This window comes from Oryzias latipes, chromosome 12 (assembly GCF_002234675.1).
Source record: "Oryzias latipes chromosome 12, ASM223467v1".
NCBI lineage: Eukaryota > Metazoa > Chordata > Actinopteri > Beloniformes > Adrianichthyidae > Oryzias > Oryzias latipes.
In genome coordinates, this window is record NC_019870.2 from 2,482,725 (window position 1) to 2,497,935 (window position 15,211).

At 43.5% G+C, this 15,211-nt stretch overlaps 1 protein-coding gene across 4 annotated transcripts in view; it reads right to left on the reverse strand.

Moving 5' to 3' along the window:
• Positions 1 to 15,211, reverse strand: part of LOC101164172 (CAP-Gly domain-containing linker protein 1) — a 40,658-nt gene that overhangs the window by 13,174 nt on the left and 12,273 nt on the right. For all 4 annotated transcript variants that reach the window (XM_023960446.1, XM_023960444.1, XM_023960445.1 and 1 more), the window contains 2 exons: positions 12,697 to 12,771; positions 1,860 to 1,966 (listed from right to left, as the gene is read on the reverse strand). In XM_023960446.1, coding sequence (XP_023816214.1) covers positions 1,860 to 1,966; positions 12,697 to 12,771 — 182 coding nt within the window. The remainder of the gene's footprint in view (positions 1 to 1,859; positions 1,967 to 12,696; positions 12,772 to 15,211) is intronic.

Below are 15,211 nucleotides of genomic sequence, written 5' to 3' on the forward strand. Positions count from 1 at the left end.
AGCCATGGGTCATGTGGTTTAATGGAGGGGAGTGGTAAGGGTGAAGGGTGGGTTGGGGTTTTTATTGTAATGTTGTGTGTTTACTGTTTTTAGTGTTAAAGCGCTTCGAGCTGCACAAAGTGCATGAGAAGCGCTATTTTATAAATAAAGTTTGATTTGATTTGATTTGATTTGATTTGAACCAGAACCAAAATCTAACTGAAAATCTAAAATTCTTTGATAAACCAAAACAAAGGACTTTGCAGAAGCGCAGCAGAGATTAGTAATGTTTTGGAAAAGAAGAGTGAGCACACGATACATAAACGACTTTCTCCTTTGATTGCTTTTAAACGCAGCACAAGGGGGCGGGATCGAGTGCTTTTGGTGTGCTGGTCCCAAGTCCGGCTAAATACGGAGGGTTGTGGGTGGAAGGGTGTCGGCGCCCCCTGGAGGCAGCAGCCAAAAGTAAAAGATTTTATCATAGCAGCAGGTTTAAAAGCAAATTCAGGTTAAAAAGAGGTTACAGTCCTGGCCCCCCCCCCCCCCTTCAAAAGTAAACGTAAAACTGAAAAAGTGAATTATTTGCATAATTTGCTTATAAAATAGTTAAAATGATGATTATGTTGATGTATGTTGAATGATGAACGGCTTCCTGGAGAGTTTTTGTTTGGCAAACACTCGTTTTCACACAGAGAAGTTGATTTAAAAATGTTCATGAGGAGACATTTCATTCGTGAATATCAAAAATCCGACTGTCAAGTTAAATAAGAAACATTTTTGTAAAACTGTAAAAGTCCCTAAAAATCTTTTAAGTGCTGTTATCTGACTCACATAAAATGAATTTTAAAGGTCATTTTTATGAAAAATCTTCAGAGGCTGTCAAAGAAAAGTCTTGATTTTAAAAACAAACGTCACTTTTGAAGTATCTTTTCTAAAAATGGAGATTGGTTGTTCGTCTCCTCTTACAGAAAAACTATGAGTTTGGGTAAAACTGTCTGAACTAAAACGTTTTAAACACCCACTCGCATGGAAATGAGATTCTTTGGTGTTTTTAGAATCTTCTTGAGGCGTTTTTCTGTTGATGGAGAAAATGTAGAAAAAAATATTTGTATTTGAGACGTAGAAAACACGCTGGGCGGGGCCAAAGCTCACTGCTCCGCCTCCATTCTGATGCTGAATCTTTACAGACAAACAGATCCATGAACGTCTTTGTTTTCCTCGTCTGAGCTGGAATCTGGATCAGAACTGTACGACTGGATAGCAACGATATTGCTGCCATTTTTGTTGCACCAGTAATGTGGGTGTGAGGGGCTGTAAGCTAGCATGTAAACAGAGAACTCTCAGTCATTCTGAGAGGAAAGGGGTTACTCTTGGCTAACGCTCCTGCCAACAACTCAGAGGTGAATTTCTAATGAACTCCTGCCGCTCTGCAGAAATGACGTCCTAGAAAACCACACAGGATTATAGATTTGTAAAGCTGAACGCTACATTGTTTGTCCTAATAAAGCACTTTAGTGTCAGACAAAGCCTTCATTCAACACGCTTCACAATTAAAACGGGTTCTGGATATTTTTCCATTCCTCATCCCTGATAGTTATGGCTTTTATTGTCTTAAGAATGTAGAGGCAGAATCATCTCTGTGGAGAGTTTAACAGCACGTTTAACATTTCCCTCAGACCCGCAAAGTCGTTTTTATGCGTCTGTAGAGGGAAATGAAACGGGTTTCTTCACATTTGCACATTTTTGTGCACAATTTAGGCTGAAAAACCAGCTTTTACGGGTTCAGGGGAAGTTTCACAGCATCAGAGTGACGAACTGGCAGGCTGAGGAGGGAAGGGGGTGTCTCTGCAAGGAACAAACAAAACTAAAAAAGCACTCACATCTCCCTGCAGAGGACCTTGATCCGGTGGTTTTCCGATCTGCCCCGCTCCTTGGACACTCTGAGCTCCTCCTGATATTTGGAGTTCTGCTGGTTCAGAGCCTCCAGCTGCAAAGGAGACGCGCAATTCCCAGTTAGAATATAATAATAACCCGGTTATTTCTCCAGGGATGCAGCTCCTCAGATTTGTCTCATTCTGTTATGGAAGCTCTGAAATTAGAGCAGCTGTCATCATAAGCTCTGTCTTGAAGCACCGTTTCACTCCTTTAATCCGTTAAAATTCCACAAATGTTTTCTGAAAGTGAGGCTTCACGCATACCAAAGAAAAAACCAGAAGCTCCTAAATATCCATGGGAAAAGTCAGTTGTTGGTCAGTTGTTTCTTTGAAATTTGGAATTTCAATCGATAAAACATCCCAGACACATAAACTGCACATCAGACAGACAGAAGGTTCATTGTCTGACAGTATTGATTTAAGTGAAATATATACAAAATAACTGAAATGATCTCAGTTTTATTTTTAAATCTAAAGATTTTAGATTTAAAACTGTACAAAGACAATTCAAAGACATTTACATAAAACATTTAAAGGAACATTTCAATGTAATATTAAAAGTGCGATCATTAAAATAAATTAAAAAATGGTTTTGGATTCTACGTTCTACATTGGTGAACACATGACGGTGAACACATGACGTTAGCATATGACTGGAGACAAATGGATTTTTTCTGTTGCTTTGATCTCCATAGCAACCATTTTGTTTTTTGGTCGCCTGAGGATAACCAACAGATCTCTGTCTTTTTTAGAAGACTTGGTAAAAGTAAACTTTTGGATTTCCTTGGCAACGTAGTTTTTTAGTTAACCATGTCCACATTCCTAATTTGTCCATACTGTATGTTATATTGATACAATTTTTTTTTTTTTTTATATTCTGGGAAAAAGATATGCAAGTAAAAGGGAAAAGCCACTTTTGCGGGCTCGCCACACTAACGTCGATCAAAATCTACTAACTTTCAAAACAACATTTTTTCCCAAGTAGCTTCCCAGTGATGCTCGAGGAGTTAAGTCCCGCTAGATTAGAATCCCTAGGATGGGGAATTCAAGATGGTGGCCTCTTGCTGAGGTCAAAGGTCAACTAGACTTGGGTTGTGGTTGTAGACTTAACTTAGCAGCGTGTGTGTGAAGACTGCACGAAAAAAAGTTTGTTTGATTTTTACCCTTAAAGGGGCAAAATGTCAAAAATTGCCAATTTTCACACTTTGCCACAAAAAGGCTGTCAAATTGTAGGTCCTGTGACCATCCCATAATAATTTCAAATTTCAATATTTCTGACACGTGTTTTGGTTTCGTTAGTGAATTTAAGAGATTCTGTCCCCGTTCCTTTCTTTGATGGTTTTCTCCCGCTGTGATGTCATCTTTTATTTACTGTATTTATTTTCTATTTTAGAGTGGGTGGGGTGGTTGACCAGACCAAAAAGGCAATTTTTGGTAAGTTTTTGCTGAAAGGCGCAGGAAAAAAAGAAGAAATGCCAAACCAATCAGGTCCTCCGGTTCAGGACGGCAAACATGTTAGTTTGATGAGAGTCAAGCTCCACGCTTTGAGCAAAAACACTCCTGAAGTAAGTTGGCTGGAAAAGCAATTTCATCTTGCAAAAACTTTTTATTCAAAATGCAAAGTACTAACAAAAAGAAGCTCAAAAAGAAGCTCAGATCAAGCATTAAAGTCCAAGTTTCCCCCTGTGGGTAAAAGTTCTGCCATTCCTCTGCTGCTGAATCTGTTTAAAACAAAGAACAAAAAAACGTCTGCTTTTCATCTTCAGCCAACAGAAATCCCTTCGGCGTCACGGCTGTGTTTGCTCACGTCACGACCGCTGGACGCCTCCAGCTGGAGGTCCGCTTTTGTCTATCTACGCCTCCAGAAGGTCAGATTACCCCCGGGGTCACACGAGCACTGACAGAGCTGATGAAGAGGAGCAGCAGATCAGCTCACAGTCCTACCTGACAGGGAGGCTAGTGGATGCTGCTGGAGGAGCGCTGCTGCAGAGCAGCTACATCCATCGCTGCTGCTGCTGACGGCGGCGGGCGTGCGGTCGCTGCGCCTCAGACTTTAGCTGTGCATCAGCAAACCATCAGGGGAAAATAGAGAGGCGGTCACCCGAGCAGCATCCTGCCTCCCTCACATCCCCGTTATGTAAGCCTGAGTTAACTCCGCCCCCCTGCTTCAGCGCTCTGCAGCTCACCAGCCTGACAAACAAACTGCACGTTCACGCTCCCCGGAAAGCTTTGGCCCCCCCAGTCCCTCAGAATCTCAGCCTTGTATGACTCAGCCACTGCTTTCTTTAATAAATAATTACCTTTGAAAAAAAAAAAAAATACAGCCAACAAACACTTGAAATCTCTTCCCGCTGGGAAATGTCAAAAACCAGTAAATAGAGAACTTAATATTAAACTTTAGCATGATGATCAAACTTGATCATATCAGGCATTACAGGGCCTATTTCCGGCTAAATTAACCTTTTTTTTTTAGCTTTTAAGTGTATTATCAAGTTAACTCGTCACAAAAAACAACCCCAAAGTGACATTTTGATGTGTTCATGTATTTTTGAGTATTCCTCTAAAAACCTGCTCTCTGAACACCAGCCCCTCACTATCTGAGAAAACGAGTGGGTTTCCACTTTGTGATGTCACAAAGTGAGGAAACGCCCCTTCCAGGAAGAGTCTTAACTGCCAGCTCCGCCCCCAAGCTAAAAAACGTTCCTTTTGGATGTTTGGACGTTATTTGTTTTTGTGGGCAAAACGAGGCCGACTTTAGGATGATGTCATGAAAGGGGCGGCACCCACAAGGAGTGAAAGGCGGAGCCTCAGAGGTCCAGTCGTCTTAGTTCTGGGAAGAAAAACAAACTGCGAAAAATAACTCAAATTTCATTTAATTATGGTTTTTTAATGTGCCAAAGGTAATAAATTATAAAGTAAACTTTCAAAGTAAAATGAAAGATCGCCTATATTAAACTTCATTAAAAGAAAAATTCATTTTCGCAGGCGTTCATGGATCTATTTGTCTGCAGGTGGATGCATCAGAATGGAGTGGAGTAGGGAGCTTGTGGCCCCGCCCAGCGTATTTTCTACACCACCAAACACGATCTTTTCCAACCTAATTTGTTCGTCTGAACCTGGTTCACAACAATTTGAAATAAGATAATACCCAGAAAAGCAACTCCTGCCGCTCTGCAGAAACTATGTCCAAGAAAACGACACCGATTACTTGATTTTGGCCAAAGAAGGGATCATTATAATTAAAAGACCACTGGGAACGCTTTGAAAAGGTCAAGAGATGAATAACATGAGATTTTCACTTCTAATATATTTATCATTCATTTGCAGAAAAGCACATCTCCATGGCAACCATTTCATGTTAGGGTGACAAACAGCTGTATTTTTAGAAAAACAGGGCAAAAGTAAATATTTGTGTTTCCTTGGCAGCTGTGGTTTCTTTTATTTTTATGACGGTCATATCATACGATTTCTCATTTCGTTCAGCAGCAGCCAACGACACGGGTTGAATTTGCAGAACATCTTGGTAAAAAATACGCGAGCAACAGGGGAACGCCATTTCTGCGAGCTCGCCAACCTAACTGCTCTTAAAATCAACAAATATTAAGTCCAACTATTTTTTCTAAGTAGCTTGACAATTACATTCAAGGAGTTGGAGACGATGGATCCAAATCTGTGAGAGATTTCTTCCCTGAAACTTCGGTTGCGGTTATGAAGCTGGCGGCATGTGTGTAAAATTTAATAAGTATCGCACCGTGGCCATCCCATAATATTTTCAAAGCTTCATTTAGATGGGTTTTGGTTCCGTTGGTGGACTTAAAACATTTTCCTTGAGCTCCATAAGAGATTTCCTGTTTTTTTTTACAGTGTCTCCTGCTGTGATGTCATCATTGTTTTGTTTTTGTTTGTTTGTTTGTTTGGTTTTTTTTGGGGGGGTCGATCACCATGTCCAAAATTTATTTTGCCCGCGTTCTGGGTGCTTACGAATTCTTTGCGTGCTTTTGAGCTTGGGGGTTAGAAAGATGAAGGAGAATTGCAGGAAAAGTATATTTTAAAATATGTCCGTAAAAATAATAGATCAAAGTTTTCAATGAGGTTTGACAAGCGACATTGTTTCCAGCCTTGCATCTTCATCCACTTCCTCATCACAGAGCGCGTCTCGCTCTGACATGTGCAAGATTACATCACAGCCTCGGGGAGGGGGCAGATGTGAAAGCACCCCCCCGAATAATCTCTCGACGGCGTGTTCGTTTTCCTCCCAACACTCAGAGGTTCTGCTCCTTCAATGTTTCATGTAATGACACAGAGTGTTTGAACATGTGCAGGTTTTTCCTGTAGGGGGGGTTCACTTCATCTGCCAGGATCACGCCTGCATGAAGGCTCTGCACTTCGAATGAGGGGTTCTTTGATGTGGAAACTGGAGACATAAAGCCAGACGTTTGTTACGTTTTTTATCATAAAAGCACTTGGAGAAAAAAGGATGTAACATTAAAAATGACTAAAAGTGTCACAAACGAATGTCTCAAAGTCTCCAATATTTTCATTTTTATTGGATGGATGGATGGATGGATGGATGGATGGATGGATGGATGGATGGATGGACAGAGGGATGGATGGATGGATGGATGGATGGATGGATGGATGGATGGATGGATGGATGGATGGATGGATGGATGGATGGATGGATGGACAGAGGGATGGATGGATGGATGGATGGATGGATGGATGGACGGACGGACGGACGGACGGACGGATGGATGGATGGATGTTTAGATGGATGGATGGATGGATGGATGGATGGATGGACGGACGGATGGATGGAAAGATGGATGGATGGATGGACAGATGGATGGATGGATGGATGGATGGATAAATAGATCGTGATTTAACCAAAGTTAACGAAAGTTAAATCACGTGAAAGTGGCAGCAACCTGAAAATTAGCTTTTGGACTAGCGGCCTGATACTAACTAACTGGGTTCATCTGCCTCATGTATTCACTATGTGCCTGCTGAGACAATCAGTGTTGCTGCTGTACCGGCTCTGTGAAGTGGATGGGTCCAGGGCGGCGGTCTAATGGTAGAGCCCTGAAAGTGGGAGGTGGCAGTCAGGTGACAACAACAGACTCTAGAAACTTCACCCTGCTTGACACTCAGTAAGAGAGGTTGGACATGGGGTTAAAACCCAATGACTGTATCCAAGAACTGGACTGAGCGACTGTGACGTTTACTTCCAGCTCCAACCAAGTGAAGTCAATTCAGACATTGTCTGTAAGCACTGAGTGGTCCGAGCCGGTCAGCGTTTCCATGGCAACCACTGTTACCAATCAGGAGGGAGGTTGTTGAAAGGTCACTTGAATGCGAGATACTTGAACTCTGTCAATCAAATGTTTTGAAGGTTGGACTTTAGGGCCAGCAGCCTGTGGGGGGGGGGGGGGGACTGTAATCTGTTTCCTTAAAGGACAAAGACTTATGCATATAGCATGAAAAAAATTCTTAAATCTAAGCCTCGTTTAGACCTGCTCAATTTCTCATCAAGTAGAAGAAGGTTTTTATCAGATTAAGAAACAAGCAATGATGATAATTGCTATCACTGTTCCTAAGAATGAGAACAATAGAACTCATTCAATTTCCACTACAATGTCTAGATGAGTGTCAGCTATGTCTGATAACTTGGCCAATTAGCTGGACCGGGATCTTGCAAAGTGCAGAGGGTTTACGTCCAGTGTGATGAGTCTGTGGACGGCAACAGTACAGCATAGCCTTTGGTTTCCACAAGAGAAGAACTCCTGACACATCTGCCCTAACAGACAACTACAAAAGGAGTTGAAATGTATAACACGGTGAAGGAGTTTTTGTGCAGAAAAAGGTACCATTAGAAAAGCCAGTAGCAGTGACTGCAGACAGGTTTCATCACTCACTGTAAGCTGTAAAGCTGACCCAGACTTTCCAAAATGTCTGCATTACTGCTGCGTCATTCACCAGTAGGCCTTATGTGCAGAAGTGATTGGCTCTGGACACATAATGACTCCTATTGTGAAAATCATAAAAAAAACCTCAGCTGCAAAGCAAAACAGAACAGGATTTTTAAGGTGCTATTGGTGGAGATATCTGCTGAATATGGTGAATATGAATATGGTGAATCTGAACTTGTATTCTTGACTGACATTACTGGAAAACTAAACCACTTGATCTGCGAGCTGCAAGACATTGGCAAAACTATATTTTTTTATTGACCAGCCTGCCTGAGCCAGTGTTTTTCTTGTGGGGATCTTTTCTGCCAGGGCTTGCCGGCTTGGTCAGTGGATGTTGCTGCAGTTGTCTCCCTTGCTGGGACAGCTGGAGTTAAACATAGCAGCCTCACGGCTGTGAAGTGGACCCCGTTGCTGTCCCAGTCTGGATGGGCACTGTGGTGATGTTCCAATGTTCAGGCTGGCTCCTGGTATGAAGAGATTCCCAATTACCATTTCCTAACCGCAGAGCCAAGGATGTGTTTACATGTTTAGGTCAAAAATGTGATGAACAGCTTCATGTTGTCTATTGATGTAAGTTTAAACCTAAACATGTTTCCTTGTTACTAATCCAGTTGATGTCGTTCTCCACATGTGTCTAGGTGATAGAAAAGCATTTTTTTATATTTAGAGCTCTAAGCAAACAAACAGTTGTCTATATAAAAGAGCTTTTACAATTGTGCACTTTTAGAAGGTCTCTGAATACATGTGACCAATGTATAATGGATTTTCACAGACTTTGTTTAAAACTGAAGGTGACAGAGACTTTGGAGAAGTGGCTACATTGCTCTGGACTTCTTTGTTTCATCCACAGAAGAGTAAAATATGTGATTGATTTTGAAAAGCTGCTGAAAAATGTATCTTTTTAAAATTGCAATTTCTAATTTGGGTTTTACATTTTGTGTTCCATTTTTTGTGATTGTATTAGAAAGATTTGTTATTTATTTGGTGTTTAAAGGTGGTACATAATGTATATACACAATCTTCTTAGAGACATTTGCTATATGTTGTGTTTGTTGTCCTTGTAGTTTAATTTCTTTGGATGTATTGAAAGGAAATGAAAAGAAGTTGCAGCATTGATTAAAAAAGCATAAAAGAGACATTTACTGTCTGATGTTACATCTGTAGGAGTGTACTGAGACTGGGTTTTGTTTTGGAGCACATTCATATATTTTGTTTGTAAAAAAAAAAAAAAGATAAAATATAAAGTTAATTGTATTTTGGATGAATAAAAAAGCAATGATTAGTGCTAAGGATGTATAAAAGACAAACAAAACAAAGGAAATTGCTGTATTTTAGTGTTGAACTAGGCTTTCTAACTGTTTTACTTTCTGTCTGCCACTCGTGGCTAATTTACATGTGAGCACACAGCCGGGGGGGGGGCTAACTCCACTCCTGCAGCAGGGGAGACTGATGAAAAGCTTGAGGATGTAAGATTGAATAAATAAAATCCTAGAGTTGACCAGTTCATTTTATAAATGTAAATATTTTTTATTTTGGTGGTGATAAACTAAACAGATGTTATGATAAAAATATTTGCTTGAGTCAAAATGTCCAAAAATTTGCTTTCAGCACAATAGGGTGATTAAGGTGGTTAAATGTTTCTCGTACGTATAGTGCTGCTTTTCAAACGTGGAGCTTTGTAAGACGCATCTAATTCTGAAATCTCAGCTTCCTGAGACAAACGGCTGATTTCCTATGAAGCTTGATTATATGATCATGCTTCATGATCATTTATGAACATATATAGCTCGTCCAAAATTGTCATATCCATGGGTTCAGAATGGAAGTTTCATCAAATCTATTTAATTTCAGTGAGATCAGACAAAGAATGTGAACGTGAGAGCAACATTTGTGCACGGCGAGATACCCAACTTCGCCGCTCTGTCACGACCACACCCCCGCGTTGAAAGATTTGTTTTTCATCAGAGTAAACTTCAATGGTTTTTCAACAGGTGGACGTCATTTTGAGGTGTGTTTGCTCATCCTACTTGGAGCAGTGATGCTCCAAGTAAAACATGTCATTTCCTGTTGCCAACAGGTGGCGCTACACCTGTTTCGGATTTTTCCACTGCAGATGTGTTCAAAGTCAGACTACAATCATGCACAACAAATTTGGATCAGATTAGATTATTTATGGCTGAGTAATGGCCATTTTTCTTTTCATGGCGTGATTTCGAAACGACCTCAAATTTTGACGCGCCGCCACGGTCACAAACAACCGTAAAAACTTAAAAGCTTCGCAATTTAAGATCGGACATGTGTTTAGTTTACAAAACCAAAGTTTGGAGTCATTGTTCAAAAATCTCTAGGAGGAGTTCGTTCTAGAACGAGGCCTGCAAAGGACCAAAATAGAGCAAAACTGACATATTGACATCAATATAGCAGACTTCCTGTGCGACTGACAGCTTGGTCCCAAGAGACTTTTTTGTAGGTTTCCATCTGATGAACATGTCCTGTAAATATCAAGCTTGTATGTTAAAGAACATGGCGGGGCTCTCAAAAACAAACATGGTAGGTGGCGCTATTGAGCCGTTTTTTGTTCACCCATGCAAGTGCTGTGTATCTAAGTTGGAGATATGTAAGAGGCCTCTCATTCTGAAATCTCAGCCTCGTGATACAAACGGCTGATTTTTTATGAATTTTTAATTATCTGACTGCAACGCAATCAACCACTTCCTGTTTGGTGGTGGCTTGCGCAGGCACCGTCAGGTGTACACCCATGAAACTTTAGACGATGAGAGAAGACCCTTATGAGTATCTCCTGTTGTAATTTTATGAATGTCGGACAAAGCACAGAGAAAAGATAGGTCAGAATGTGACATAAAATGTATTTGTCAATATCTAGGTGGCGCTATGGAGCTCGTCCAAGATTGTCATATCCATGGGTTCAGAATGGAAGCCTCATCACCTCTATTGAATTTCAGTGAGATTGGACAAGGAATGTGCACGTGAGAGCAACTTTTGTGTGCATGGCGAGACGCCCAACTTCGCCGCTCTGTCACGACCACACCCCCGCATTGAAAGTTATGGCTTTTTATCAGAGTAAACATCAATGGCTTTTCAACAGGTGGACATCATTTTGAGGTGTGTCGGCTCATCCTACTTGGAGCAGTGATGCTCCAAGTAAAACATGTCATTTCCTTTTACCAGCAGGTGGCGCTACACCTATTCCAGATTCTTCCACTGCAGATGTGTTCAAAGTCAGACTACAATCATGCATATCAACTTTGGATAATATTGGATTTTGCATGGCTGAGTAATGGCCATTTTTCTTTTCATGGCGTGTTTTCAAAATGACCTCCATTTTCGACGCGCCGCCACGGTCACAAACAACCTTAAAAACGTAAAAGCTTCGCAATTTAACATCGGACATGTGTTTAGTTTACAAAACCAAAGTTTGGAGTCATTATTCACAAATCTCTAGGAGGAGTTCGCTCTAGAGTGAGGCCTGCAAATGTCCAAAATGAAGCAAAAATGACATATTGACCTCAATATATCAGACTTCCTGTGCGAGTGACAGGTGGGTCCTTTCAGACTTTTTTGTAGGTCTCCATCTGAAGAACATGCCCTGTAAAAATCAAGCTTGTACGTTAAAGCGTATGCGGGGCGTCGGGACAAAAGTCACTGTAGGTGGCGCTATCAAGCCGTTTTTCTGCGCCCATGCCAATCTCCTATAAAATACGAAATTTTTCGCGACTCCTGATGTGTGTGCCAAATTTGGTGAGTTTTGGGGTATGTTAAAGGCCTCAAAAAGGCGACTCTTCCGGTAGAATAATAATAATAATAATAATAATAATAAACATTCGAATTACAATAGGGTCCTTGCACTCCGTGCTCGGGCCCTAAAAAAAGAGGTTATCAAGAATATTTTAAAAAGGCTTCAGATCAAGAATGGTTATTCGGACCAATAGAACAGCTGAGTAACAGCTGTTTATTTCTCTATAAAAGTCAGAGGGATTTTGGCCTCTTGGAGCCACCAGGTACTTCCTGTCTGTAATGCAGGGGGCAGGAGTCACTCTGTCCAGTTCTCATATACAGTCAAATGTAAAACCACACAGTTACTTTAACTTCCATATTTCCCAGTGTGAGGTCTGCTGATCTCACTGGTTCTAAAGGTCCACCAGAATCCTCCAGTGTCAATCAAAACAAGCAGGTCTTCAGTCATAAAATGTAGATTTGAATATAGGTTATCTGCGGAGACTGTAACGAGCATTGCATTGCTTTAACTATCTGTTGAAAATGAAGTGATCTGTGGCATCGGTGTACAACACAATCACAATTGGGTTGAATGTTATTCAGCAGCTGAATAGTGAAGATAAACGCACAGGAATACAGCTAGAGGGCAGCAGAGAGCCACAGAATGACCGACCCTAGCATATTTCTGTGGGAGGAGACTTCAGGCTGGAGGGGGCGGAGTTTCACGTGCGGCTAAAGGCGCTGACTTAGTGACTGACCGCAGTGATACTCAGGAAACCATGAGGGCTGCAGATTCTGAGCTTGAACAAATCCACAGAGCACAGCCAGGTGCGCGCTGATGCTAACCGCTCCGTTAAAGATGCACGGGCTTTCTCTTCAACTCAGAAAAAAGCAGTTTTTCTATCATGAGGGAAACAATGAGTGAGCGACTGCAACAGGAATATCTTAGTGCATGAAAACACCCGAGAACCCAGTGAGAAAACACAGCAAGCGTTTTTGTTTAAAAATGCAGAAATTTGGATTTAATGTTTGAGAGTTTCAGTTCTGGGTGCCGTCAGTTAAAACCTGAAGTTGCTTACCTCCATCTCCAGAATCTTCTTCTCGTCAGTCAGCTGCGCGAGTGACTGAATGCTCCTCTCGGACTTTTCCTGAGCCTAGAAAACAAAATCAGGAATTGTTAGTTTTTCCTGGTTTGTTGAGCCTGTGATTCAAAAATTTAGTGCATCGTGAAGCCGGTGTGGAATTTAGAGGTCACTGAGCAAAGTCATTTATAAGAATAAAAAAAAAGAAGCTGACCATTGTTTCAAACTTTACAGTTTTTTTTTGCCTTTGTTTTTATGAAATCTGGGTTTTCTTGTATAACATTTTTCTGTGCTGTTGATGCATCGTTATCAGCCAAATGCATCATTTCAGTGTGTTTGTTTGTGCTGCTCTATTTGTGTTTAAAATGAAAACAAGCTGAAAATCAGAATTTGTGGGAATTTTCAAAAAATCTAAGTCTAATGGCTGAAACATGACCAGGTTCTAAATTTGAAAGAAATTTTGAATTTGAAAAAAAAAAAAAAAAAAAGAATCCGATCAGGACAAAAACAAACTCATGTACAATTGTTTCCTTACATTTTAGCCAAATCAGTCAAGTGCAGGATAGTCCAGCTACACCTAGATTATTCCAACAAGGTGTGGAAGGTGGAGGGGGCCACTTACTCAATTGGTTCCACCTGTACACCCCCGCTGCTCACCTGCAGAGGGCTTATAAAGGTGGCTTTCCTCTGGCAGGGTGAAAATCAGCGTCAACATGTTGCTTCAAGGTTGGACCGGCTGAGTGCAGCGAGTGTGGCTGATCAGCGCAGCGATAATTCTGCAGAGCGCGGCGAGTATCCTGCCGAGCGCTAAGTATCCTGCAGAGCACGGTGAGTATCCTGCCGAGCGCGGCGAGTATCCTGCCGAGCGCGGCGAGTATCCTGCAGAGCGCGGCGAGTATCCTGCAGAGCGCGGCGAGTTTCCTGCAGAGCGCGGCGAATATCCTGCAGAGCGCGGCAAGTATCCTGCAGAGCGCGGCAAGTATCCTGCAGAGCGCGGCGAGTATCCTGCGAGTATCAGCAAGTATTCCGCAGAGCGCTGCGAGTATCAGCGAGTATCCTGCAGAGCGCGGTGAGTATCCTGCAGAGCGCGGCAAGTATCCTGCGAGTATTCTGCAGAGCGCGGCGAGTATCCTGCAGAGCGCGGCGAGTATCCTGCAGAGCGCAGCGAGTATCAGCGAGTATCAGCAAGTATTCCGCAGAGCGCTGCGAGTATCAGCGAGTATCCTGCAGAGCGCGGTGAGTATCCTGCAGAGCGCGGCAAGTATCCTGCGAGTATTCTGCAGAGCGCGGCGAGTATCCTGCAGAGCGCGGCGAGTATTCCGCAGAGTGCGGCGAGTATTTTGCAGAGCGCGGCGAGTATCCTGCGAGTATCAGCGAGTATTCCGCAGAGCGCGGCGAGTATCAGCGAGTATCCTGCCTAGCGCGGTGAGTATCCTGCAGAGCGCGGCGAGTATCCTGCAGAGCGCGGCGAGTTTCCTGCAGAGCGCGGCGAATATCCTGCAGAGCGCGGCAAGTATCCTGCAGAGCGCGGCAAGTATCCTGCGAGTATTCTGCAGAGCGCGGCGAGTATCCTGCAGAGCGCGGCGAGTATTCCGCAGAGTGCGGCGAGTATTTTGCAGAGCGCGGCGAGTATCCTGCGAGTATCAGCGAGTATTCCGCAGAGCGCTGCGAGTATCAGCGAGTATCCTGCCGAGCGCGGTGAGTATCCTGCAGAGCGCGGCGAGTATCCTGCGAGTAATCTGCAGAGCGCGGCGAGTATCCTGCAGAGCGCGGCGAGTATCCTGCAGAGCGCGGCGAGTATTCCGCAGAGCGCGGCGAGTAGTCCGCAGAGCGCGGCGAGTATTCAGCAGAGCGCGGCGAGTATTTTGCAGAGCGCGGCGAGTATTACGCAGAGTGCTGCGAGTATCAGCGAGTATCCTGCCGAGCGCGGTGAGTATCCTGCAGAGCGCGGCGAGTATCCTGCGAGTAATCTGCAGAGCGCAGCGAGTATCCTGCAGAGTGCGGCGAGTATCCTGCAGAGCGCGGCGAGTATCCTGCAGAGCGCGGCGAGTATCCTGCGAGTATTCCGCAGAGCGCTGCGAGTATCAGCGAGTATCCTGCCGAGCGCGGTGAGTATCCTGCGAGTAATCTGCAGAGCTCGGCGAGTATCCTGCAGAGCGCGGCGAGTATTCCGCAGAGCGCGGCGAGTATTCCGCAGAGTGCGGCGAGTATTCCGCAGAGCGCGGCGAGTATTCCGCAGAGCGCTGCGAGTATCAGTGAGTATTCTGCAGAGCGCGGCGAGTATCCTGCAGAGCGCGGCGAGTATCCTGCAGAGCGCGGCGAGTATCCTGCCGAGCGCGGTGAGTATCCTGCGAGTAATCTGCAGAGCGCGGCGAGTATCCTGCAGAGCGCGGCGAGTATTCCGCAGAGCGCGGCGAGTATTCCGCAGAGCGCGGCGAGTATTCCGCAGAGCGCGGCAAGTATTCCGCAGAGCGCTGCGAGTATCAGTGAGTATTCTGCAGAGCGCGGCGAG